The sequence below is a fragment of the Jaculus jaculus genome, chromosome 2, assembly GCF_020740685.1.
Source record: "Jaculus jaculus isolate mJacJac1 chromosome 2, mJacJac1.mat.Y.cur, whole genome shotgun sequence".
Lineage (NCBI taxonomy): Eukaryota > Metazoa > Chordata > Mammalia > Rodentia > Dipodidae > Jaculus > Jaculus jaculus.
The window spans coordinates 101,149,828-101,174,356 of NC_059103.1; the positions used below are offsets into that span (position 1 = coordinate 101,149,828).

Consider the following 24,529-nt stretch of genomic DNA (forward strand, 5'->3'; position numbering starts at 1 on the left):
TACAATTCATTTAATATCCATGAGTGAATCATTAATACCTTGCCTATTAACACTTTGGGATACCTGGTATTTTGTAATGGTGCTTATTTGCTGAGTAAGGCATGAGTAGCTTCTGAGGAGAGGCAGTCCTCAAAATAAGCATGAGTAACAAGGCTGTTCCTTGTTCTAGGTTCTAGAAACCTCAGACATACATTTCAAGAACTATTTCTATTATGTCAATACAGACATGTTTGATAATATAATGTCTGTATTTTAAGGTAAACATGAGAGATTTGGCAAAATCTCTCATTGATGGCAACTGATGACCATGTTTATATAAAGGTGTTATTAAAAAACAGGTTACTACCAACCTGTTTTCTGAAAATGTTGCACAGGTGGAAAAACATGTAGCCTAATATATTTTAATAGTGGAAAATGTGGAAAGGGAAAACGTATTATTCTGAAAGCAAAAATCATTTTTCTTTTGGTCCACTAAAATTATCTTTTGTGAGAACTCATTGCACTTTTATAACTGTTTGTTTTGATAAAATTAAAAATTGATAATTTTATTTGGGACTACACGTTTTCAGTAAATTTACCTTCTGTGAAATCTAAATATGGAAACTACTAGAATATGTTAAAAACATGTTTCTGTGTTTTACAGTAAGGGGTTACAAACAAGGACAGCTAAACTTCTTACGAGAACTCTACCCCCAAAGTTTTGTGACTGACTGTGGAAAAACAACTCGTTAATCTGACAATGAAGGCTCTTAAAAGGATTAAATAAAAGGTCTCAGAAAACTCATTGACTTTATATATAATATATTTAAAATCCTAGTACCATGCAAAGTGTAGTGTCTGACAGACATAAATGCTCAATTACTCTTAGCTTTATTACTGGAAGAAAACACCATGAGCTGAATGAATTGTACCTTTAATAGACTTAAGTATACCTATTACAAGAGAATTGCAATGTAAAACATACCTAAAGAGACTTCTAATTGTATGCTAAAAATCACAAATGTTTCAAATTTTCCAGTAAATGTATTTTGAAAACTTTCAAAAACTGTTACTATTACAGAGATATAACACAATTCTCATCATTGCTCTTTCTGCTGTCTTATCTAGATTTAAATATGACTTATTTTTATTTCTAACTGACCTTCAACTGCAGCAGCCTATAAGTTTAGCTGACAGTGTTCTTGCCAGCTCAGTTGTAAATGAGTTAAACAGCTCAACACACATACACACACACAAACACATGTGACATGCATTTAGAAAAGTAAACAAATCATTTACCATGCAAATAACTTCCTCATTGGAACTTCTTATGTCCAGTTTACTTCCTTCCTTAACTTGGGATATTCATATTAATGAGACAACAATCTTTGTAAAGTAAGTTTACTTTTGTAAGCTCAAGTAATTCCTGATAACAACATTTTTCATAATTCACAAAAAAAGGTAGAGTCCCATGGATGGCCAAAGGGTGATAGTGGTACTACTTCAAATAACCAAACTAAAACCAATAGGCAAAATATATTTTACAGCACAGGGGAGATTTTAAAGTATACATTCTTTTGAAATATTAATAGTCAAAGAAATAATAACTATTTTACTGCTGGAAGATACATTAACTCCTTGAAGTTAGAATGAGGCTGACTTTAATTTCTATACAAATGCCTGACTGTACAAGTATCAAATATAAGCAATAGCGTAGCAAGAAGACAATTGGCAGAAATAATTATTCAACTATGGATAATTAAGACCACCATTAAAATGTTTCTGTACACAAAACATGAGAAAACATTGTTGTAAAATTATACAGCACACAATTGAGCCAATCCTAAATGATTCCTGTCATACTTCTTTCTTCTTCAGTATGAGTGGACCCACATTATCTCCTGTCAACTCATTATGTTTATTATGGGACCCATCACAGGCAGGAAACTAAAAGGAAAAAGAATTGCAAGTGTTATTTTTAAAATACAATTCATTTGTAAAATGCTAAAATAAACAAGTTCATCAGAGAATTTCCCTGAGTAATGGACACACTGATCATCTATTCATACTTTGACATACATAGCATTATCTAACAGTCTATCCTTTTTTTGTTTTGTTTTGTTTTGTTTGTCAAGGTAGGGTCTCACTCTAGCTCAGGCTGACCTGGAATTCTCTATGTAGTCTTAGGGTGTCCTTGAACTCATGGGGCTCCTTCTACCTATGCCTCCCAAGTGCTGGGATTAAAGGTGTGCGCCACCACACCCAGCTTTATCTAACACTCTAAATAATTTGTTATTTGGTTTAGATTTTAAATAAAAATCTTTGGCTAATTCCATGAGTGACTATAAAGGCTTAAAAAGGAATCAAGAAGCCAGGTGTGGTGGCACTTGCCTGCAAAGCCTAGGGACCTAGGTTTGATTCCCCAGTACCCACATAAGCCAGATGCACAAGGTGGTTCATATATCTGGAGTTCATTTGCCGTGGCTAAAGGCCCTAGCTTGTCCATTCAATCTCTATTATGTGTGCCTCTTCCTCTTTCAAATGAATAAAATATTTTTTTAATTTATTTAAAAAAAGGAATCAAAGTAAGTTTTTTGTCTCTATGGAGCTCTACATTTGAGCACATTTCTCAATTGAATTTAAATTTAACTTTGAATAGACATTTCATTCTTTTTTTTTTAATTATTTATTTATTGAGAGCGACAGACACAGAGAAAAAGACAGATAGAGGGAAAGAGAGAGAATGGGCGTGCCAGGGCTTCCAGCCTCTGCAAACGAACTCCAGATGCGTGCGGCCCCTTGTGCATCTGGCTAACGTGGGACCTGGGGAACCGAGCCTCGTACTGGGGTCCTTAGGCTTCACAGGCAAGCTCTTAACCGCTAAGCCATCTCTCCAGCCCCATTTCATTTTTTTTTTTTTTTTTTTTTTTTTTTTGGTTTTTCAAGTTAGGGTCTCACTCTGGCTCAGGCTGACCTGGAATTCACTATGTAGTCTCAAGGTGGCCTCGAACTTTCAGCGATCCTCCTACCTCTGCCTCCCGAGTGCTGGGATTAAAGGCGTGCGCCACCACGCCCGGCTTCATTCTTTTTAAAGATATATTCTTGGCTTGGAGAGATGGCTCTGGAGTTACGTCATTTGCCTGCAAAGCCTAATGACCCAAGTTCAATTCCCCAGTACCCATGTAAAGCCAGATGTACAAAGCAGCACATGCATCTAGAGTTCATTTGCAGTGGCTAGAGGCCCTGGCATGCCCATCTCTCTCTCCCTCTCCCCCTTTCTGCTTGCAAATAAATAAATATAATTTATACAAATATAGGTACAAACAATAGTCTGTCATATATTTTCCTGTTTTTACTGTGGTGTTCATGTTCTATAAAACCAAGTTGGGTCATATTGTAATAACATTTTTTTATATTTAAGTCTTACATTAAAGTAGGATCTCATATCACTACATATTTCTTTAAGACATGGCATGTTGGGTTTCTAATATTCCATCATTTGTATTACACTTCAATTGTTGCCAATTATCAGTTTCTAAAATTTTGCTACTACAAAGGATGCTGTAATGAGAACTGCACTTAAACACTCAGCCTGTCATCAAAGTTAACACAAGAAAACAGACTTCATCAACCTACACCTGTCACCCCAAATTCCTTCTTTCCTCATTAAAACATCCATAACTGGGCTGGAGAGATGGCTTAGTGGTTAAGCACTTGCCTGTGAAGTCTAAGGACTCCGGTTCGAGGCTCGGTTCCCCAGGTCCCACGTTAGCCAGATGCACAAGGGGGCGCACGCGTCTGGAGTTCGTTTGCAGAGGCTGGAAGCCCTGGCGCGCCCATTCTCTCTTTCTATCTATCTGCCTCTTTCTCTCTCTGTCACTCTCAAATAAATAAAAATGAACAAAAAAAAATTTTTTTAAACATCCATAACTATAGCTACCATTTACTAGCCCACATGATGGTGGTACTTTACATATATCATTTCACTAAATTCTCAATATCTGTAACAATAAGTAGCATATGTCTTGTTTGTTTGTTCATTTTTGCTTGTTTTGTTTTTTGAGGTAGAGTTTCACTCTAGTTCAGGCTGACCTGGAATTCACAATGTAGTCTTAGGGTGGCCTTGAACTCCCAAGGATCCTCCTACCTCTGTCTCCCAAGTACTGGGATTAAAGGCTTGCACCACTATGCCCAGCTGGTGTAGCAGATTTTTTAAAAGACCTAAAATCAGATATTAAAAAATGAATTTGCTCAATCCCAGCTAGCAATTTGCCTAACCGGCCCATGTGACAGGCGTCGATTGGATTTGAATATTTTCCTGGCTCTAAAGCTAAAGTTCCTTTCCATTAAATCTCAGGTTATCTCAAAAATAAGCACATTTTAATATGATACTCTAGACAAATTCTTTGCTGTTTTAAATTTTCTAATTGGGGTTTTATCAAGCAAACTTCAATTTGGGATTACTGACTTTTAATACAGAATATTAGGGAAATGACTCAAAACTGGGGATTTAAGAAGCAAAACACGACTTAAGGAGATTTTTCAGTGGTTAAAGATGCTTGCTTACAAAAGCCTGTTGGGTCTGTGTTCAGCCCAGGTCCAGATCCTAATACCCACATAATGCCATAGATGCACAAAGTGGTGCATGCATCTGGAGTACATTTGTTTGCAGTAGCAAGAGGCCCTGGCATGCCCATTCTCTCTTTCCTTGCAAATAACTGTTTTTCTTTTTAAAAAAATAAATAAAATACAATAAAAAAATAAATTTAAAAAGCAAAGCAACTGTCACTCCACAAAATTTCACTGTATGTGCCAAAGAACGTCTTACCGTCTTAGAACGCCAACACCTGCAATAAGCTGCTTTGGTAAGACACAAATCTTCAATGTTTATTTCATTCACCACCTTGGGATTTTCCTTTTGTATTTTGAGATTAATCAAGCTATCCTTCTGTTGTTTTTTCTTCAGGAGGAATGGACGGACTGCAAGGTAGCCAAGAAGGGCGAGTACACCAAGAAAAGGCAATAACCGAAGCCATTCTGAAACTAAACATGTGCACAGTGTCAGAATCCATGGTGCTCTTGTCAAAGAAAACAGTGTATTTAGTTCCATCCCTGAGATCATTCTCTGTGATGTTTCTCTGGTTAACCTATTTCACTTACCTGTAAAACACAACACATCACAGAACAAACCCAGATCTACTAAGAGTATCTTATTGTAGGCTAAGTAAAGACTTGTGAAATGAAAAATAATCATAAGTAGATCCTATTCCAAATATCCTATCATATTGTACTCATTAAAAATATTCAAAAATAAAATAGCCGGGCATGGTGGCGTACGCCTTTAGTCCCAGCACTCGGGGGGCAGAGGTAGGGGGATCACCCAGAGCTCAAGGCCACCCTGAGACACATAATGAATTCCAGGTCAGCCTGATAGTGAGAATCTACTTGGGTGGGGGGAGAGGCGGGGAAAGATATTCATAAATAGATCCTCCCCATGGTGGCACATGCCTTTAATCCCAGCACTTGGAAGGAAGAGGTAGGAGGATCACCCAGAGCTCAAGGCCACCCTGAGACTACATAGTTAATTCCAGGTCAGCCTGGGCCAGAGTGAGACCCTACATACCCTATTTCCTTTGTAACCACTCACCAAAGTGGAGACATTTCATAAAGAAATCAAAGTTTCACAGAACAACTGTTTCCTGGAGGAGAAAGGAACTGTTCTTTCTAATATGGTAGTCACAAGGAAGCACTGTTTATACCTAAGATTCTTTTTCAAAAAATATATTTTATATTTACTTAGTTATTTGACAGAGATGGGGGGGGGGAGAGAGAGAATGGGCGTGTCAGGGTCTCCAGCCACTGCAAACTCCAGACGAATGCACCCCCCTCATGCATCTGGCTAATGTAGGTCCTGGGGAATTGAACCTGGGTCCTTTGGCTTGTAGGCAAATGCCTTAATCAGTAAGCCATCCCTTTTAGTCAAGTATGGTAGGTGTGATAGTTTCATGTCAAATTGGTAAGTTTAGGAATCCACAGACATTCCTCCTAAGTAGGTCTCTGAGGGTGTTTCCAGGAAGGATTAACTAAAGGACAAAGTCCTTTCCCCAGGGTGAGCCCTTCCCTCAGAGGGGGTGGTCCCTCCCAGAGGGGGTGCTTTATCTCAGGAAGCTTGGGAAGGAAAGTATATTTGGCTGCTAGTGCTGCTTGCTGCTTTCCAGTGTGGACTTAATGCATGCACCATCACTTTTATCATTCATCTTTTTTAGTTTAGGGTTTGTTTGTGGGGTTTTTTTCAAAACAGGGTATCACTGTAGCCCAGCCTAACCTGAACCTTACTCTGTAGTTCAGGCTGGCCATAAATTTACAGTGATCCCCTACCTCAGCCTCAGTTAGTTTAGCAAAATCAGTGAGCTCCAAGTTCAGTGAGGGAACCTGTCTAAAGAAATAAGGTGGGGCTGGAGAGATGGCTTAGCAGTTAAGCGCTTGCCTGTGAAGCCTAAGGACCCCAGTTCGAGGCTCGGTTCCCCAGGTCCCACGTTAGCCAGATGCACAAGGGGGCGCACACGTCTGGAGTTCGTTTGCAGAGGCTGGAAGCCCTGGCGCGCCCATTCTCTCTCTCTCCCTCTATCTGTCTTTCTCTCTGTGTCTGTCTCTCTCAAATAAATAAATTAAAAAAAAAAAAAAAAGAAATAAGGTGGACCAAGTGACAGTGTAATTTATTCAGCACCAAATGAAACATCTCTATCACACCCACCAAGGCTGAGGGACCAATGCAGAAGAGGTAATGCAATGAATGTAAGAGCCAAAGGAAGGGGAGGCCTGCTTACAATACTACCTTCCAGATACAAAGTGGCCTTATTATTCATGACCTGATAGTGGCTGATGGTGCCTACACAAGACCTGCATAATAGGAGGAAAAAAATGATGACATCAAATTAGCAAAGAAATTTGAAAATTGAGGGAAAAAAGGGGGGATCCAGTTAGGGGGGGCTTGGGAGAAAAAAAGGGGGTTGTGGGATACTTTTATATTTATGAAAGTCAATAAAAACGTTTTGAAACAATAAGGTAGAGAGAAACTGAGAAGACACCTGATGTCAACACCTGGCCTTCAAATGCATGTGAATACATGTGCACACCATACACACACACATAGCCCACACACAAACAAGTATGCATACACATGTACTCACTATACACACAAGAGAGAGGTAAAGTCTAAACTCTGTGTCTAAAGCCAGGTATGGCAGCACAAGCCTTTACTCCCAGCACTAGGGAGGCAGAGGTAAGAGGATCATTGTGAGTTCAAGGCCACCCTGAAACTATATAGTGAATTAATTCCAGGTCATCCTGGGCTAGAGTGAAACCCTACTTTGCAAAACTAAAAACAAATAAATAAAAATAAACTCCATGTCTAATACATGATGGTGACTTTTCACAGGGTCAACAGTTTGTGTTCAGTGAGTACCATATTTAATACCAACAGCAAACACTTCCATCAGCATACTTTTTCTGGGTGTATATGTGTGTAAAGTGCAGGCATGCACATGCCATGGCTCATGTGTGTCCAGCTCAGAGGACTACTCGGGTACCAGCCTCTGCTTTTCACCTTGTTTGAAGCAAGGTCTCCATTCCCTGCTACCTTCACCAGTCTAACTGGCTGGTGAGCCGTCAAGGAAGACCCTTTCCTCCACCTCCCATAGGCACACTGGGATTACAGATGCCTGCGCTACAGCATCTGGCTTTACATGGGTTCTGGGGATCCAAACCCAGGGACTCACACTTGCACAGCAAGCACCGTATCCAGTGAGCTTTCCTCCTAGCCCACCACAAATATTTTAAAAACAGTACTCCTCCATATCCTTGGTTTTATAAAGCACCATCTTCACAGCAACATGAGGCTACTTTTTCAGTTTCAGTTCATATAGACACCCCTTCTTTTGTGTACTTGAAGCTGGTCAACATTATTGCCTAGTAACAGCCTTTCTCTTTCTCTCATTCTCTTCAAGTGAAATCCCTTACTTACAATGCCTCTAACTCTGACTTACTTAATTTGTATGGATTCTTCAAGCTTGGAGTCAAATATTACCTCTTCCAGAAATCTCTGGTTTCTAAAGCTGTGTGCTCCACAGGCCGAACGAAAAGATTTGCTCTACTGTCCTTAGCCCAAAGTAGATGCTGCGTGAACGTTTACTGAATGAATGGAGATCACAAGTCAGCCCCCTTTCCCCTTACATATTCTGTTGTTTATTTTTATTTAACTGCTCTACCAGGCAACAGACGTCTTAGGCTGCAACTGGCCCCAGTATGCAGCATATATAATGAAATAGTAGCTATGTAATAAATGTCTGCTTAGTATATAACATTAAATGTTATTATTCTATGTAATTTTTAAAAATATTTTTATTTGACAGATAATATGAGTGCACCCAACCCTCTAGCCACTGCAAACGAACTACAGATGTATGTGCCACCATGTACATCTGGCTTACATGGGTTCTAGGTAATCAAACCCGGGTCCTTAGGCTTCACAGGCAAGTGCATTAACCGCTAAGCCATCTCTCCAGCTCCTATGTACTTTTTTTTTAATTATTAATGCCAGAAATGGTGCCATACACTTATAGTCCTAGCACTTAGGAGTTGGAGGCACAAAGATTTGGAGTTTAAGGTCATCCTCAACTACATAGTGAGTTTCAGACCAACCTGGGAGATAGATGAGCCTGTCACAAAAATAAAACAACAACAACAAAAACATATTTCTTGTCTCAGTCTACAAATCTCAGGAAACAAATGGTATCAGTATTGTTTAAAAATCTACTTCAGGGGCTGGGGAGATGGCTCAGTAGTTATAGGCTCTTGCTTACAAAGCCTGCTGGCCTAGATTCAATCCCCTGGTAAAGCCAGATGCACCAAAGTGGTGCATGCATCTGGAATTCATCTGCAGTGGCAAGAGGCCCTGGTGTACCCATACTCTGTCTGTCTGTCTCTCTCTCTCTTTCTATGCAAGTAAGTAAATAAAAATATTTTTAAATCTATTTCAGGCCCAGCTAGCTCAGTAAGTAGAGCAAGAGACCCTTTTTTTTTTTCTTTTTGAAGTAGGGTCTCACTCTAGCCCAGGCTGACCTGGAATTCACTATGGAGTCTCAGGGAGGCCTTAAACTCACGGCAATCCTCCTACCTCCGCCTCCCGAGTGCTGGGATTAAAGGCATGCACCACCATGCCTGGCAAGAGACTCTTAAATCTCCTTCAGAAAATGTTCTCATGAAAAAAATTCCTTGATAATATGATCTAATGAGATATTATCACTTATAACAAAATAGTAACTTATAAAACTTATAAAGAAGAATCTACTTTTCCAAGTAGTATTAAGTTGAAAACTATAAAAGTAAAAGCAACATAGGCTATAAAGTTCAAGTCAAATCACTTTAAGAGTAGTTGTTAAGATGACTTTTAGGGAGGAAAACAAAATATAGCAGACTAACACAAGAAATGAAAAAACAAGCTGGGCATGGTGGTGCAAGCCTTTAATCACAGCACTCAGGAGGCAGAGGTTGGGGGATTGCCTTGAGTTCTGGGCCACCCTGAGACTATACAGTGAATTCCAGGTCAGCCTGGGCCAGAGTGAGACCCTACCTCAAAAAATAAAAAAAAGAAATAAGAAAAAGCTTTTAAGACAGACTATTTGCTTTGAACATATTTGATGACTACTGGGCTTTCAGAAACTTTGGAGGAAAATATTACCTACTAACTATAAATAGTACATAAAAATAATTTAAAATCTTGTAGATTTTATACAACAATTTTTGTTTGTTTATTTGTTTGTTTGAGGTAGGGTCTCATTCTAGCCCAGGCTGACCTGGAATTCACTATGTGGTCTCAGGTGGCCTTGAGCTCACTGAGATCCTCCTACCTCTGCCTCCCAAGTGCTGAGATCAAAGGTGTGCACCACCATAACTGGCCTATACAGCACATCTTTATTTCTGCTTTAGAATTGTAAAAATCTATGGTATAAAAATGTAGAAAATTTAGAAATAAAAGCATAAAAATAAAGCAAAGTTAATCAAAAGCATATTGGCAAGAATTGGTAACACTGACAATTCTCCCATGAAAAGCCCATACTCTCCACTTGGTTATGTCTTACTTTCTGTAACTCTTTGAGAAGTCCACACCCATGCTGTGGAATGTCTTACTTCCCTTCTAAGAGTCTTTCTCTTAACTTGGCTTTAATGACTACTTTTTTTTTTTTTTTTTTTTTTGGTGTTTTGAGGTAGGGTCTCACTCTAGCCCAGGCTGACCTGGAATTCACTATGTAGTCTCAGGGTGGCCTCGAACTCACGGCGATCCTCCTACCTCTGCCTCCCAAGTGCTGGGATTAAAGGCGTGCACCACCATGCCCGGCTAATGACTACTTTTATCTATTAACTCCTCCAGTCACAAGAGCTACAAGAACACAGGCAGACCTTGCTTGTCTAGATCACCACTATATCCTCAGTACCTAAATAATGCCTGCTTCTATGTACTTACTTTTTTATTGAGATGTTTTATATATGTGAATGTGTGTGTGTGTATCCACATTTTTTATTTTGTTGAAGGTATTAGGCCAGCCTAGGCTGACTTAGAACTCACTCTGTAGTCCAGAATGACCTCAAACTCAGTTATCTTCCTACCTCAGTCTCCTGAGTGATATAATAAAGGCTTGTGCCATGATGCTCATCGCCATTATTATTATTATTTTTTTTTTTTGGACAGGTCTCACTCTAACCCAGGCCAACCTGGAATTCACTCTGCATCCCAGGCTGGCCTTTAACTCACAGCAATCTTCCAACCACAGCCTTCCCAGTACTTGCATTATAGAAATAAGCCACCATGCCAGGCTTGAGATATATATAATGTAAGCTCAGTTTATTGAGCTTTGTGTACAGTGGTCAGTATAATGAGTTTCAGGCAAGTGCCTTAACCGCTGAGCCATCTCTCCATCCCAGTATGATGAGTTTCAAAATCATATGGATCTGCCATACATGTGAATCCCAGAACTTGGGAGGCAGAGATAGGATTGCCGTGAGCTCAAGCCCACCTTGAGACTACACGGTGAATTCCAGGTCAGCCTGGGCTAGAGTGAAACCCTACCTTGAAAAACCAAAAACAAACAAACAAACAAACAAAAAAACTATATGGATCTGTAAATACTACCTAAAGCAAAATATGTTACATACATATGTATGTATATATGTAAGTATATCCAGAAAATATTCTCTTATACCTTTTCACCCAAACTCCCTTTCTTATTTTGATTAGCAACTTAAGTGTATAATAAACATTTTATGAATAAATAAATCTGGTGAATTTTCTTTATTGCTAATTTGTTTTTAAATTCTTAGTAAGTTGTTAAGTAAGCACTATGTGGGAATGCCATGCAACGCAGCAGTAGCAGCCGTCTCACTGTTTCTGCATCCGTGCATGGTGCAGTGTTGGGAACACAGGAGGATTTCAAGTACCAGTTTATCTGTGGTTTAAGTCCAGATTTTCCTGTACTTGGTGTCAGGCTTCAATTATATGTAAAACAGGAACAACAAATTATGCTCACTTGTTTAACAATATCTCATAAGTACGACTACATTCCAGTTCCTGCACTGAGACAGGGATGTATGCTGAAGTGAAGAGGGGACAGATAATAAGCAAGCAAATAAATAAGATATTCATAGACTATGCCAAGAGCTATGAAGAAAACAAACAAGATGATATAAAAGGAAAAAAAAATAAGATTAACCTGGGGGTAGATCATAACTTTATGTAAGGGAATCAGGAATGGTTTATGGAAGAAAACAAAAACAACAAAAAAAACAAAGAAACTTTAAGAAAAAAAGAGATCTGAAAAGTAAGGAGAAGCTAAGGGCTCAAATATTCTAGAATTTTCAAGTCACAGAGAATAGGTATATAAAAAAATTGTCCAAGAGCCAGGCACGGTGGCATAAGCCTTTAATCCTAGCACTCGGGAGGCAGAAGTAGGAGGATCATCATGAGTTCAAGGCCACTCTGAGACTACATAGTGAGTTCCAGGTCAGCCTGGGCTACAGTGCAACCCTACCTTGAAAAATTAAAAAAAAAAAAATCTTCCAACTTAGCACTCAGTAAAAACTATACAAACTACTTTGAAGAAAGCTATTAATGTCTTCTGCCTTGAAGCTACAGTTACATGGAAATGCCAGTCTACTCTCCCACTGAAGGAAAAGAAATCCCTAATTCTGTCCTTCAACAGATATACATAAACTAACACCAATAAATTTTAGATAAATTGAGTTTGTAGTTCATTAAATTGAAATTTGAGATCATTTCTATCATCGGGCTTATTAACCTTTTTGCACAGCTCATGAATGACAATTATGTAAGTAAAAATACAGGAAGACTTTAAAATGTGAAAGAAAAAAGCTTTCAGTATCCTCTAAAACTAAGAAAAGAAAACTTCATTAACATGCTAGATGAACTGCCAGGTGCTAAAGATCTCTAAATTATAGAACAAGTTCCTTTTACAAAAGAGCTTTCCATTCCAGAATAAATAAATCACTATAGAAAAAAAAGGCTGGATTACTATAGTGCATAAAATGGGCACTAACATGTAAACCAAACACAGGAAGGAGTGATAAGTCATTGCTGAGATGAGCAAAAACTTCAGATTCTGACACGTATACAGTTTCTGAAAGATGAGTAAGAGAACAGATCATAGGCAAATGAGAAAGGAGGGACTGCATTCCACCTGCAGGAAACAGTATGATAAAGGCAGATAAGACATTCATGGATGGATGAGGAAACTAAGTGCTCGGGATACAATGGAAGATGAGACAGGGTTACAGAGGTGAGCAGTGCCGTATGATGAAAAGGTGTGACATGCAATTGGCAGGTAGGAATCTATCCTGTGCCTACCGGGAAACCACTGGAATGTTTAAATGTAAATCTACCTGGGAAAGCATTTATGAAATCAATCAAACTGGTATCTGATTGAAGATGGGTTAGAAGAGGACATAAGGAAGGGAAGAAAAGGGTGGTAGGAGAACAAACAGGCAAGACATCCTACTGGAAATATAATTGAGACTGGTGTGGTGTGACATGGCTATAATCCCAGCCCTAAGGAGGCTGAGGTAGGAGGATCCCAGGTTCCTGGCTAGCCTAGGCTATACAAGAAGACACTGTCTCAAAGTTTTAAAAATAAACAAAAAGACGACAAGAAGGAACTTTTAAAAAAAACTACCTGAAAGTATACCCATTAAAGCAAAGAAAGGACAAATGTGACAGTCTCTGCTGAGATTCCCAGATACTTCATAGAACAATGTGTGTGCGAATGTGCATTTTCTGAGGCTAGTCCATAGCTTCATTAAGATCTCAAAGTAGTCATCAACTACCATCTCCTCGAAAAAAATGTGCTTGCCTGTTTGTTTGAGATAGGGACTCACTATATAGCCCAGGCTGATCTCAAACTCCTGATCTTCCTGCCTTAGCCTCCTGAGTGGCTTCAATACAGGCACAGTGTCACACTATGGCTCATCTCCAGGAAATTTTAACACCACTAGCTCAAGTAGGAAAATTGATTGGTTTTGGTGGTTAATTTGCATGGAACATGGAGGAGGTGAAGTTCTTTCATGATTCTAGACTACTGTTTTTACTTTATGGATGGAAGTTCCCAAATATAAACAAAAACAACCCCAAAGATAGTATTTATGTATGCACTGTGGCTATAAGGAGGACGCAAACAGAAAAAGAGAGTGTTGCGAGGGGGAGAGGATAAATTGAGGAATGTAGAAGAGGAATGGAGAGATGGGTCAGTGGGTAAGAGTGCTTCCTGTGCAAGCATGAGGACCTGAATAATTCCCAGCCCCCACATAAGAAACAAGGCATGCCACACACATCCATAACCCCAGTGCTGAGGAGGCTGAGAGAGGATGATCACTGGGACTTGGCTGTTCAGCCAGTCTAGCCAAAAACCAGAGAGCGCCAGGTACAATAAGAGACCCTGTCTCAAGTAAATAAGAGGGAAGAGTAATAGAAGGCATGGCACCCAATGTCCTCTTCTGGCCTCTGCATGCATGCACAGAGGGTACGTACATATGCACACATACACACTTAAAAACAGAATGTAGGAGAGAGACTAGAGGTGCAAAGATAACAGTACAAAAGGGGTGGGTAATACTGATGATAGCAGAGGCTGAGCTCAGAGTTTCCTGTGAAACAGTATTTGCCTGAAAGGTGCTGATCACAGCCAGAATAGGTGTTTTCCACTGGGAGGGCTAAAAAAGGCTTCAGCTGGGATGAGGCACAACACAGTTGGTATGCTTGCCTAGCAAGCCCTGAGTTCAACCTCAGTACCCATGTAAAAATGCAAGTCACTGTGGCATTGACTTGTAATCCCAGTGCTGAGGACACAGAAATAGGAGGATCCCTGGAGCTAACCTGGCCAGCCAATCTACCCTAATTGGAGAGTTCCAGGCCAGTAAGAGACCCTGTCTCAAAGAAAAAAAAAAAAAAGTGGGCAGTGTTTGGAGGAAAGATACCTGAGACTGTCTTCTGGCCTTCACACACGTGCACCCACATGCATTTTGTATACTTGCATCCACACGAACACACACACATGCACACAAAAAGTTGTCACTCAGCTACAGTAGCTTCCTTGGGATGAGCTTTGCTCCATTTATGGTAAAGAGGTACTTTTGTGAAAAAAATAGCATGGATTAGGAAACAAGCCAGGATTTGAAAACTAAAGTTTGAAAGTGAGGTTGGAGAGAAATATATTTTGACCATAATTAAGTTAAATAGCTGGAACTGGATGACCTTAACATTCAATCTGTTTTTTAATATATTATTTATTTATTTATTTGAGAAAGAAAGAGGCACAGAGAGAGAATGGACAAGCCAAGACCTCTAGCCACTGCAAATGAACTCCAGACACACATGCCACCATGTACATCTGGCTCTGCACGGGTACTAGGGAAGAGCCCAGGTCCATAGGCTTTGCAGGCAATCACTTTAACTGCTCTCCAGCCCTCAGTTTATTTTTTTAAGATTTATTTTTATTTATTTATTTATTCATTAGAGACAGAGAGGAGAGCGAGAGTGAGAGAGAGAATGGGCACGCCACGGCCTCTAGCCACTATAAACTAACTCCAGACGCTACCATGTGCATCTGGCTTTTGTGGGATCTGGAGAATCAAACATGGGTCCTTTAGGCTTTGCAGGCATGTACCTTAACTGCTAAGCCATCCCTCCAGCCCCCTCAATCATTTTTTAAAAGTTCCCAATTAGGTCACATTTTGCTTTTCAATCCAATGTAAAAGGATTGAATTTTTCTTAAAATGTTGCTTTAATTGAAAATTTTTCACTTCCAAAATATTTACTTTCTCTCATGGGAAAGAAAAAGAAGCAGACTATACTAACATTATTGATGAACAGAGCCCAAGTATCAATATTGAATTTGATATCCTATGATTATGATAAATAATAAGATTCAAGAAGATAAGGCTGGTGAGATGGTTCGATTCCCAGTACTCACGTAAGCCAGATGCACAAGGTGGCACATGTATCCTTGCAGTGGAACACCCATTCTCATTCTCTCTCAAATAAATAAATAAATAAATAAAATATTTAAATAAGAAGATAAAAGCAATTCCAGCATTTGGGAGGCAGAGGCAGGAGGATCACCATGAGTTCAAGGCCACCCTTGAGACTACATAATGAATTCCAGGTCAGCCTGAGCTAGACTTAACACCCCAAAAAATAAAAATTAAAAAACAGATAAGGAGATAAAGATAAAAGTACAGGCTTAGCCAGGCCAAATGAGCCAATGGGTGCAATAATGGCACATCTGTCATGGTGGAAACCAACTGCCCTCTAACTGGACTGGAGGCCCGCTCCATGGGAGGGAATACATCCCTGATATTGAAAACCTAAAACAGGTAGTCACGAGCCGTAGGGGGTAACAATCTGCTGCTGTCTGGGTAAATGTGTATACTATGTTCATCAAACTGCCCAGTAAGCGCTTCTCTTAAGGTTCACACCCATATATTAATGCTACTTTCACTTTTGATTAGAGAAGCTTGTCTTTTCAGATGGCAGTGACCTTGGGATGACTCAGAAGGCATCACGGTGCTGGGAAGTGACAGGAGTGTTCAACACTGCAATATTTCTATCACACCTTCCAAGGCATTGCGGAAGAGGTGGCAGGAAGAATGTAAGAGCCAAAGAAAGGGCAGGACTCCTTACAATGTGCTCCTCCAGACACAAAATGGCCTAGATATCCATGACCTCACAGTGCCTGACACTACCTACACAAGACCATCATAACAGGACGAAAAGATCATGACATCAAAGTAAAAGAGACTGATTGAGAGGGGGAAGAGATATGATGATGAATGGAGTTTCAAAGGGGAAAGTGGGGGGAGGGAGGAAATTACCATGGAATATTGTTTACAATCATGGAAGTTGTTAATAAAAAAATAAATATATTTTTTTAAATTAACAAAATTAAAATAAGTAAAACTACGGGCTTGGATGTACCTAGGATGTACTGGGTGTTCTGCTAGCATGGACGAAGCTCTGGGTTCAATTACCAACACTGCATAAACAGGTACACACCTGTCATCTCAGCACTCAGGAGATGGAGACAGGAAAATTATGAGTTCAAGGTTACCTGAAGCAAGTTTGGGGACAGGCTAGTTGACATTAAGATTCTGTCAAAAGGGAGGGCAGTGAATAACCAGCATCTTTGGAAAAACAAAATCAAAGAGAAAAGATCTCAAAGCAGCATGACCAGAAAGCAGTTTTACATAAAATTTCTACAAGTATCTCCTAAGGAAAAAGAATGAGGTCTAATACAGTGACATACGATATCCTATTTCTAATCAAGATACATAAAAACATACTTTTTTCCTTCTAGCACTGAGAATTGAACCCATGGCCTCATGCATGATAAGCATGTATGTTAACACTAAACTACACTCCCAGCCAAACCAACCACTTACTATAAAATATAGATAGTATTTAGAGTATGCACAGACACATGTGGGTCTCAAGGAGAAATAATGTTCTTTCTTTCCTTTCTTCCTTCCAGACAGGGTCTCATGTGTCCTGGGCAACCTTAAACTTGCTATATGATCTTGAGCTTCTGTTCCTCCCATCTCCACCTCCCACATGCTGTGATTATAGACAAGGACCACTACACAGAGCTTTGTGCATGCTGGGCATGCATGCTTATAACAGAGCTACACCTCTTGCCTATAAAATAATGTTCTAAGAATCAGGTAGACTTTTTTTAACATTAAAATACATTTATTTATTTGTTTGAGAGGGAGAGAGAGAAAAAGAAAGAGGGAATGGGTGGGCATGCCAGGGCTTCCAGCTGCTGCAGACGAACTCCAGAGGCATGCACCACTTCATCCAGCTGGCTTACATGGGTCCTGGGGAATGAACCTGGGTCCTTTGGCCTTGTAGGTAAGTGCCTTAACGGCTATGCCATCTCTCCAGCCCCAGGGCAAACTTTTTTGTTTCAAGGCTGGTTCTCACTCCAGCCCAGGCTGACCTGGAACTCACTTTGTAGCTCCAGGCTGGCCTTGAACTCATGGCAATTCTCCCAAGTGCTGGGACTAAAGGCATGCACCACCATGCTGATCTTCTTTTACTTTTTTAAAAAATGTTTTTATTTATTTATTTGAGAGAGATAGAAAGAGACAGAGATACAGAAATAGACAGGTAGACAGAAAGAATGGGTACGCTAGGGCTTCCAGCCACTGCAAATGAACTCCAGACGTGTGCACCCCCTTGTGCATATGGCACACGTGGGCCCTGGGGAATTAAGCCTCGAACCGGGGTCCTTAGGCTTCACAGGCAAACACTTAACCACTAAGCCATCTCTCCAGCCCTTCTTTTCCTTTTCGAGTTTACAAAAGCTACATATAATACCACAAAACAATAATAACTTGATTATTAATTTTGTAACACTTTCAGACATAGAAAGGATGTCTTTCTCAAATGTAGAAAAACATTTTTGCTAGGTTCATGTCTTTTGGTGGTTCATGTCTATAACTCCAATACTAAGGGGCTTGTGAGTTCAAGGGCAGCCTGGGCTACACAGTTCTAGGTCATTCTCAACTAATCTTACTGTCACAAAATACATTTTTAAAAAGTATATATGATGGTAAGAAATGCTTCCTAAGGTCCAAACTATTAAAATCCATTGTACTTCCAAAGGGCATAATTATACTTACTTATCTTAAATGCCTTAGTCTTGAAAAAGAAACAGCAAGATAAGAACATCTTATCTAAATCCTCCATGGTAATGTAATTAAAGATCTTCAGTGTTTTCTAAGAATGCAGAGTCATCATGAAAGCCAGCTGCTTTAAAAAAAAAAAAAAAAAAACTCTGCAAAATCGAAACAAGGAAAGAAATAAAGGCACTATCAACCTGAACTATAACTTTTTTTTTTTTTTTTTTCCGAGATAGGGTCTCCCTCTAGCTCAGGCTGACCTGGATTTCACTATGTAGTCTCAAGGGTGGGCTTGAACTCAGGCAATCCTCCTACCTCTGCCTTGCCAAGTGCTGGGACTAAAGGCATGTGCCACCACATCCAGGGTTAACAAAAAAAAAAAAAAAATTTTTTTTTAAGGTAGGGTCTCACTCTAGCTCAGGCTGACCTGGAATTCACTATGTATTCTCAGGGTGGCCTCGAATTCTCGGCGATCCTCCTACCTCTGCCTCCCGAGTGCTGGGATTAAAGGCGTGCGCTACCACGCCCAGCTTAACAAAAATTTTTTTGACTAACTTTCATAGGAGAATTTGGGAATACTTTTTCATCTTCTATATACTTCAATAAATTGCTGAGAAGCTAGCTTCTTGGATTTAATTTCAACAAAAGTCTGTATTGTGGATTCTACAAGGAGCTCACTCAAGAGGGCCAAATGTCATTAGCTACAATCTTAGTACAATCTTCTCTGAAGGGGACACTCAGTCTGAAAAATAGCTACTTTTTTGCCAAGAGTATTTCTTTTTCAAAAAATTTTTTTTTCCTGGGCTGGAGAAATGGCTTAGCAGTTAAGGTGCTTGCCTGAAAACCTTAAGGACCCAGGTTCAATTCCCCAGTACCCTCGTGAACCAGAAGCACAAGATGGTACATGCATCTGGAGTTCATTTGCAGTGGCTAGAGGCACTGGCATGCCTGTTCTCTCCCTCCCTCCCCCTCCCTCTCTCTCTCTCATCTGCTTCTGTTGATCTCTCTCTCAAATAAATAAATATAATAAAGATCGTCATTATTATCATTGTTATTTTGGTTTTTCGAGGCAGGGTCTTACTCTAGCTGAGGCTGACCTGGAATTCACTGTGTATTCTCAGGATGGCCCTGAACTCACGGAGATCCTCCTACTGCCCAGCTTTCTCTCTCTCCCTCCACCCCCCCTTATTGTCATGACTTTTGAAAAGCAGTCCTTTCACTAAACATTTAATAATTTTAATTTTTTTTGTTCATTTTTTATTTATTTATTTGAGAACGACAGACATAGAGAGAAAGACAGATAGAGGGAGAGAGAGAATGGGCGCACCAGGGCTTCCAGCCACTGCAAATGAACTCCAGATGCTTGCGCCCCCTTGTGCATCTGGCTAATGTGGGACCTGGGGAACCAAGCCTCGAACCGGGGTCCTTAGGCTTCACAGGCAAGCACTTAACCGCTAAGCCATATCTCCAGCCCCATTTAATAATTTTAAAGTGAAAGTTACTATATACTAAAGAGGGGGAAAGTTATGGCCACATTTCCTTAATGGCTTAAGTAGGAATTAAATATCAGTTAACAGAGGATGTTCTAGAAAACATGCTGACTAAAATCTTGTAGGCACTTATCTCAGTGTCACTTTCTAATTTGTTTCAATTACCATCAAGACTGAAACTAATTAGGACTAACACATGTAATTCAGGTGGCCCTATAGTTAAGTAAAAGTAAGAAGACTTTCAGAAGCTAGCTAATGGATATTACAGTAAATTGGCAAAAGGGAAAAAATGTCACCCTTTAGATGCTACATTACCAATTTAATGAGTGCCCGTTCTCTCTTCCCTCTCTCAAAACCAGGAATATATAATTCAAGGAGGTAAGAAACAACAACCGGTATATGGCTGACATTAATCTATTACATTATAAATTTTTTTAAAGAAGCCTTCTAGGGCTGGAAACATGGCTTAGCAGTTGAGGTGCTTGCCTGTAAAGCCTAAGGACCCATGTTCGACTCTCCAGGTCCCAAGTAAGCCAAACACACAAGTAATACAAGCCTGCGAGGTCACACATGTGAAAAAGGTAGCGCATGTGTCTGGAGTCTGACTGCAGTAGCTGGAGGCTCTGGCACACCAATTCATTCTCTCTCTCTCATTAAATTAAATTAAATTAAATTAAATTAAAATTAGTGTTCTAAATTTCCAGCTCCAGGAGAATGGTGAAGATTACTGAAATGGGGGCCAGGGAGATGAGTCAATGGTTAAAGTGCTTGCTTACACAGCCTGCTTCATTAGGTTCAATTCCCCAGGACCTACATAAAGCCAGATGCACAAAGTGGCTCATACATCTTGAGTTTGTGGGCACAAAAACCACCCATATATTGTGTTTTATTTTCCCTCCTTGTAAATACATTATTTTTAAAATATTTTTTATTTATTTACTTGACAGAGAAAGAGGGGAGAGGGAGGGAGGGAGGGAGGGAGAGATAATGGGCACACCAGGGCCTCCAGCCACTGCAAAGGAACTCCAGATGCGTGTGCCCCACGTGTATCTGTCTAATGTGGGTCCTGTGGAATCCAACCTGGGTCCTTTTGCTTTGCAGGCAAAAGCCTTAATTGTTAAGTCATCCCTCCATCCTATAATATTTTTTAAAAAAGATTACAGTAGGGCTACAGAGATGGCTTAGTGGTTAAGGTGCTTGCCTGTGAAGCCTAAAGAACAGGTTCAATTCCACAGTATACAGATGCACATGGGGGCACATGCATCTGGAGTTAGCTTGCAGTGGCTAGAAGCCCTGGAGTGCCCGTTCTCTCTCCCCTCTCAAATAAATGAATAAAACAGTTTTTAGATATTGTACTTAAAAAATGATAAAGGCAAAATCAGATTTTTCCACAATTGCTACAATTCTAATAGAATGAAAGAGTAGAATCAAAAGGTTTTTATGCTTACAGACACCTGGAAATTTGAAAAAAAAATTTTTCCTCATGTCATTTCTGATGCTTACATGTTGTTTTAGTGCTTATTATTCAGTTATTATACTGTTTATTTAATTGCACATATTCTAAGTCCTTTAACTTTTAAAGTGTTAAAATCTCCCAATCTATTTATTACCAAGGCAGCTGTTACCATAAAAAAATCTCTAAATTTGGAAGAGTATGTGTCATCTAAATCCATTCACTCCCACAGTGAGGTGGTCTCTCTCACCAAGCAGGGCTAGCTTTACAGCACACCTGTTTAAGGAACATATTCTTCCTTGTAGTGGAGCTGACATCCACCTCTAAAAATTCCAGGTCAATGTAGTATTAATTTTTTAAAAAATATTTATTTAAGAGAGCTATATACAAGACAGAGTATAGGAGCACCAGGGCCTCTAGCCACTGCACACGAACTCCACACGAATGTGCCACCTTATGCATCCAGCTTACGTGGGTCCTGGGGAATCGAACCTCAGTCCTTTGGCTTTGTAGGCAAGTGCCTTAACCCCTAAGTCATTTCTCCAGCCCAATGTAGTATTAATTTTATTTTTTGGTCTACACTGAACAAATCTTATTTTTCTTCCACACGTCTCTCAATTATATTTTAGGTACTACAGATCTCTAGAATGCTGCAGTGCTAAACAGCCCTACTTAGAACTGTCCTAATTCTCTTCTGCATTCCTGGAATACCTAGGGCTTAGGAAATCAGTCTTTGCTTGATTTTCCTCTCCCTCCTAGACAGTCAGATGTGGTTTACAAATATCTCTCTTACATTGTAACACTCAAAACCCAACAAAATCTTTCAAGTTTTGACTGCATTTTGACATTTTTTTCTTTCTCAAGATGGGACATAACGAGTTGTGGATCTTCTTGGTATAGGTAGGACCTTTAACTATAGCATAACATCTGTTCATTAATTCATTTTCTACGACTTGACCAGTACAAACCAGCCTTGGAGTACTTCCTGGGTATCTTTTCCGCCACTCAAGGTCCTCCAAGTGCTCCATGAAGCAATGGCGGTGATCCCAAATGCATCCATTATAGTCAACTGCACCTCTGGGGATGGAGGTCATTTCTAGTTTCGTTACTTAATGAAAACTGTACACGCGTTACAAGTCATCCGGATGCCCGGAGCAACCTGGTTTGAAGGCAGCGCAGGGAGTGAGGCGCACATGGGGGTAACGAGGCCCGCCCGCTCCTAACTCGGCAGCCCTGTAGTAACGTGGCCTCGGGCGCGGGGACACAAGCTAGGACGACCCGGCGGCCGGACACGGAGGGACAGTTCCGCGCCGGGACGCGGGCGCCTGCGCACGCCGCCAGGCGCGGGTCACGTGCCATCCCGCCCCGCCTCCGGCTCCAGGGTCTCTGGCTCCCCTAAGGGCGGCGTGCGAGCTTGGGGGCAGGGGCGGGAGGGGTACCTGTGAGCCGGGCGAAGCCCGAGATGCTTTCCGGCAGGGGGAGCTGCTTGAGGTAGGCCGGGAGCTGCACCTTCACGATGCGGGCCACGCTCTGTAGGACCATTCCGCCGCCGGCCGCGCCGCTCTCCCGGGCCGCCGCGCTTGCGCCACAGCGGAAGCGGCCGCCGGCGCTCGCGGCCCTGCGGGCGCGGGAGGGGCTGCAGCCGCGGGAGCAGAGCTGACCCGCCGCGCGGCGATTGGCGGCGGCTGGTGACGTGCGCGCGGTGGGAGCGCGCCGGGCGTCGCGCGTGCGCGGCCGGGCAGGGCGCTGGCGTGGGCCCTTGACGGTGCACGCTGCAGGTCGGGGAGGCCGAGTGTGCGCTGGGAGCCGGAGCCAGAAGGCGCCTCGCAAAAGTGAGTTTCTTCTTCGTTTCTCCTTTCCTCTCCGCCCCTTCCCACAGCTGCTGGCGTCCCCACTCCGCACGGCCTAATTCCTCTTTCACCTCACAAACCAATGAAAAGAAAGACATCGGCTGGAGAAGTGGCTCGGCGGCTAAGGACGCTTGCTTGCCAAGACAGACAGCGCAGGTTCGCTTCCCCAGTAACCGCATAGAGCCAGACGTGCGTTTGCAGCACGAAGAGGCCCTGGCATACCCATTGCCCTCATCCCCTCCCACTCTGTTTGCAAATAAGTTAATAAGATTTTTAATTACCTAGACAAAAGCGGACTACAGGTTTTTATTCTTCGACACCTCTGTGCAATCATGCTCAAGGGTCAGTGTTTTTGCTACTCCAACGGACCCTTAATAGCATTTGATTGGATAATTTTCATTTCCTTCTACAGGTCAGTCCTTTTTTTTTTTTTCTTTTTTCAATTAACTAAAGCCTTTTCAGGAAAGTGATAATATATCGTGTTTCCTTCGTTCCCTCTCATTTTCTTTTTGAACTTATCCTCCCTCCCCCACCCGTCGGTTTTTTTTGTTTGTTTTTTTTTGTGAGGGCTCCACCTGTTAAATGCCGAGATTATCGTACTTGGTTTTTATACTGTTATGTTGCAAAGGCTTCTACTAAAATCTGGTGTGCTGGAAACATGGCTTAGCTGTTAAGGCGCTAGCCTGCAAAGCCAAAGGACCTAGGATCGTCTCCCCAGGACCCAAGTAAGATAGATGCACAAGGGGACACACGCATCCGGAGTTCATTTGCAGTGGCTGGAGGCCCAGGCGCGCCCATTCTCTCTCTTTTTCCCTGCCTGTTTCTGTATTACCCCTCCCAAATAAATAAATTAAAATTAAAATATTAAAATCTGAAGTGTTTGTGAAAGGCCATATGTTTTACTTTTTATCTTTAAAAAATAATGAGGGCCAGAGAGATGGCTTAGCAAGCATGTGAGCCTGAGGGCGTGGCCACAAGAGGCTCTTTAACCCCAGCCCGGCAAAGTGGACCAGAGACCAGGGAATCATCAGCAAACTCCGGTATCAGAGACTCTGGCTCAAACAACAACCGGCAGAAGCGCAATGGAGCGAGCAAACACCCGACTTTTTCGTCTGGCCTTTAACTCCAGCACTTGGGAGATAGAGGTATGAGTATCACTGAGAGTTCGAGGCCACCCTGAGACTACATAGTGAACTCCAGGTCAGCCTGAGCTGGAGTGAGACCCTACCTCAAAAAAAAAAACAAAAAAAAAAAATCTGAAAGGTGAAAAGAGATAGCTGCAGTGCCAGAAAACATTTACCTTATTAAAATAGCTGTTACTGAGTGGTTAAGGTGAAGGACCTATGACTTTCATATTGTGGGTGAAGTCAAAATCTCCAAAGTGGTGCACATGATATGTGATGTCAGTTTTGTGCCTCCTTCTTGTACCAACAGCAATAGCTAGTCAGATATATTAGCATGGTTGAAGGTCATCTAGGATGGACTTTTCCCTCATAATCAACAGCTTCTGAAAC

At 41.1% G+C, this 24,529-nt stretch overlaps 1 protein-coding gene across 2 annotated transcripts; it reads right to left on the reverse strand.

Annotated features, from left to right (window-relative positions):
• Positions 1 to 897: 897 nt before the first annotated feature.
• On the reverse strand, positions 898 to 22,760 carry Cisd2 (CDGSH iron sulfur domain 2). Of its 2 annotated transcripts, none has more exons than XM_004662990.2 (3): positions 22,605 to 22,760; positions 4,808 to 5,022; positions 898 to 1,926 (listed from the first exon to the last, which is right to left on the reverse strand). In XM_004662990.2, the coding sequence occupies exons 1-3, from the start codon at positions 22,705 to 22,707 to the stop codon at positions 1,837 to 1,839; spliced, it is 408 nt and encodes a 135-aa protein (XP_004663047.1). In that variant the 5' UTR covers positions 22,708 to 22,760; the 3' UTR covers positions 898 to 1,836. The 2 variants fall into 2 exon arrangements, with proteins under 2 accessions (XP_004663047.1, XP_044998437.1); XM_045142502.1 differs by lacking the exon at positions 22,605 to 22,760 and adding an exon at positions 18,223 to 18,329.
• Positions 22,761 to 24,529: the final 1,769 nt, after the last annotated feature.